This window comes from Manacus vitellinus, unplaced genomic scaffold, assembly GCF_001715985.3.
Source record: "Manacus vitellinus isolate BGI_N305 unplaced genomic scaffold, ASM171598v3 scaffold_159_pilon, whole genome shotgun sequence".
Taxonomy (NCBI): Eukaryota; Metazoa; Chordata; class Aves; order Passeriformes; family Pipridae; genus Manacus; species Manacus vitellinus.
The window spans coordinates 3,730-4,763 of NW_021939121.1; the positions used below are offsets into that span (position 1 = coordinate 3,730).

Here is a 1,034-nt window from a genome sequence, read left to right on the forward strand (position 1 = left end):
ACAGATCCCTGTTTTCCATGGGGTCAGTCCTTCAGGAACTGCTCCAGCACAGATCCCTTTATTCCACGGGGTCAGTCCTTCAGGAACTGCTCCAGCACAGATCCCTGTTTCCCATGGGGTCACTCCTTCAGGAACTGCTCCAGCACAGATCCCTGTTTTCCATGGGGTCAGTCCTTCAGGAACTGCTCCAGAGTAGATCCCTTTTTTCCCATGGGATGCAGGAAAATCCCTGCTCCAGCCCCTGGAGCCTCTCCTCTTCCACCCTCCCTGCCCTCAGGACCTGCAGGGCCCTTCTCCCACATATTCCCACTCCTCTCTCCCATTTTTGTTCCCATTTTGGGGGGCTTTTCCCTTCCATTTGTTATCCCAGAGGAGCAAGTTGATCCCCCTGGAATCCCACAATCCCTGGGCCGGGAGGGAAGGGCCAGACTGAGGTTCTCCTGTTCATTTTTCCCACAGAATTTTTGGGATCTTACCTGCAAACGCCATAATTTTCACTATCTGCCCGGGCTCAATCCTGTGATTCAAAATCCTCTGCTGCTCGTGGGTCAGTTTTATTTCACCCCAACTGTGGAAAAAATCAGGAAAAAACAACAATAAACCAACAGAAAAGGAATTAAAAAAAAATAAATCCTCCCATGCAACTCCATTAACGAGGAAATCGGGTCATTGATCCCATCCCAGGAGCGGGAATTTGGCACTGGAGCAACCTGGTTCTTGGGGAAAAAGGAGAAAAGCAGGGAATGAGAGAATATTGGAGCAAAAATAAAGAGTAAAACTCTTATTATTGAAGAATCCAGAAGAATTTGGAAGCCGGAAATCCCAAATCCCAGCCTGGCTCGAAGAATCCAAAAGGTCACACGGGAAAAGGTCTTCCTAAAATTAAAATTAATTAATTAAAATTAATTTGGCAGCCTGGCTCCTTCAGCTTATTAAAAACCACCAGCTTTATCTCGGCCAGGGATGGAATCCCAGCATTCCCATTCCGTAGGGAAGGATAAGGAATAAATGAGTCAATCCAGGGGAAATGCAGC

At 47.4% G+C, this 1,034-nt stretch overlaps 1 protein-coding gene across 1 annotated transcript in view; it reads right to left on the bottom strand.

The window, feature by feature from the left end:
- Positions 1 to 2: 2 nt before the first annotated feature.
- Positions 3 to 1,034, bottom strand: part of LOC103767552 (F-box DNA helicase 1) — a gene marked incomplete at its 3' end in the record, with an annotated part of 17,890 nt that continues 16,858 nt past the window's right edge. The window contains exons 7-8 of the mRNA XM_029958455.1: positions 477 to 568; positions 3 to 104 (exon numbers count right to left, since the gene is read on the bottom strand). Of these exons, the coding sequence (XP_029814315.1) occupies positions 3 to 104; positions 477 to 568 (194 nt within the window). The remainder of the gene's footprint in view (positions 105 to 476; positions 569 to 1,034) is intronic.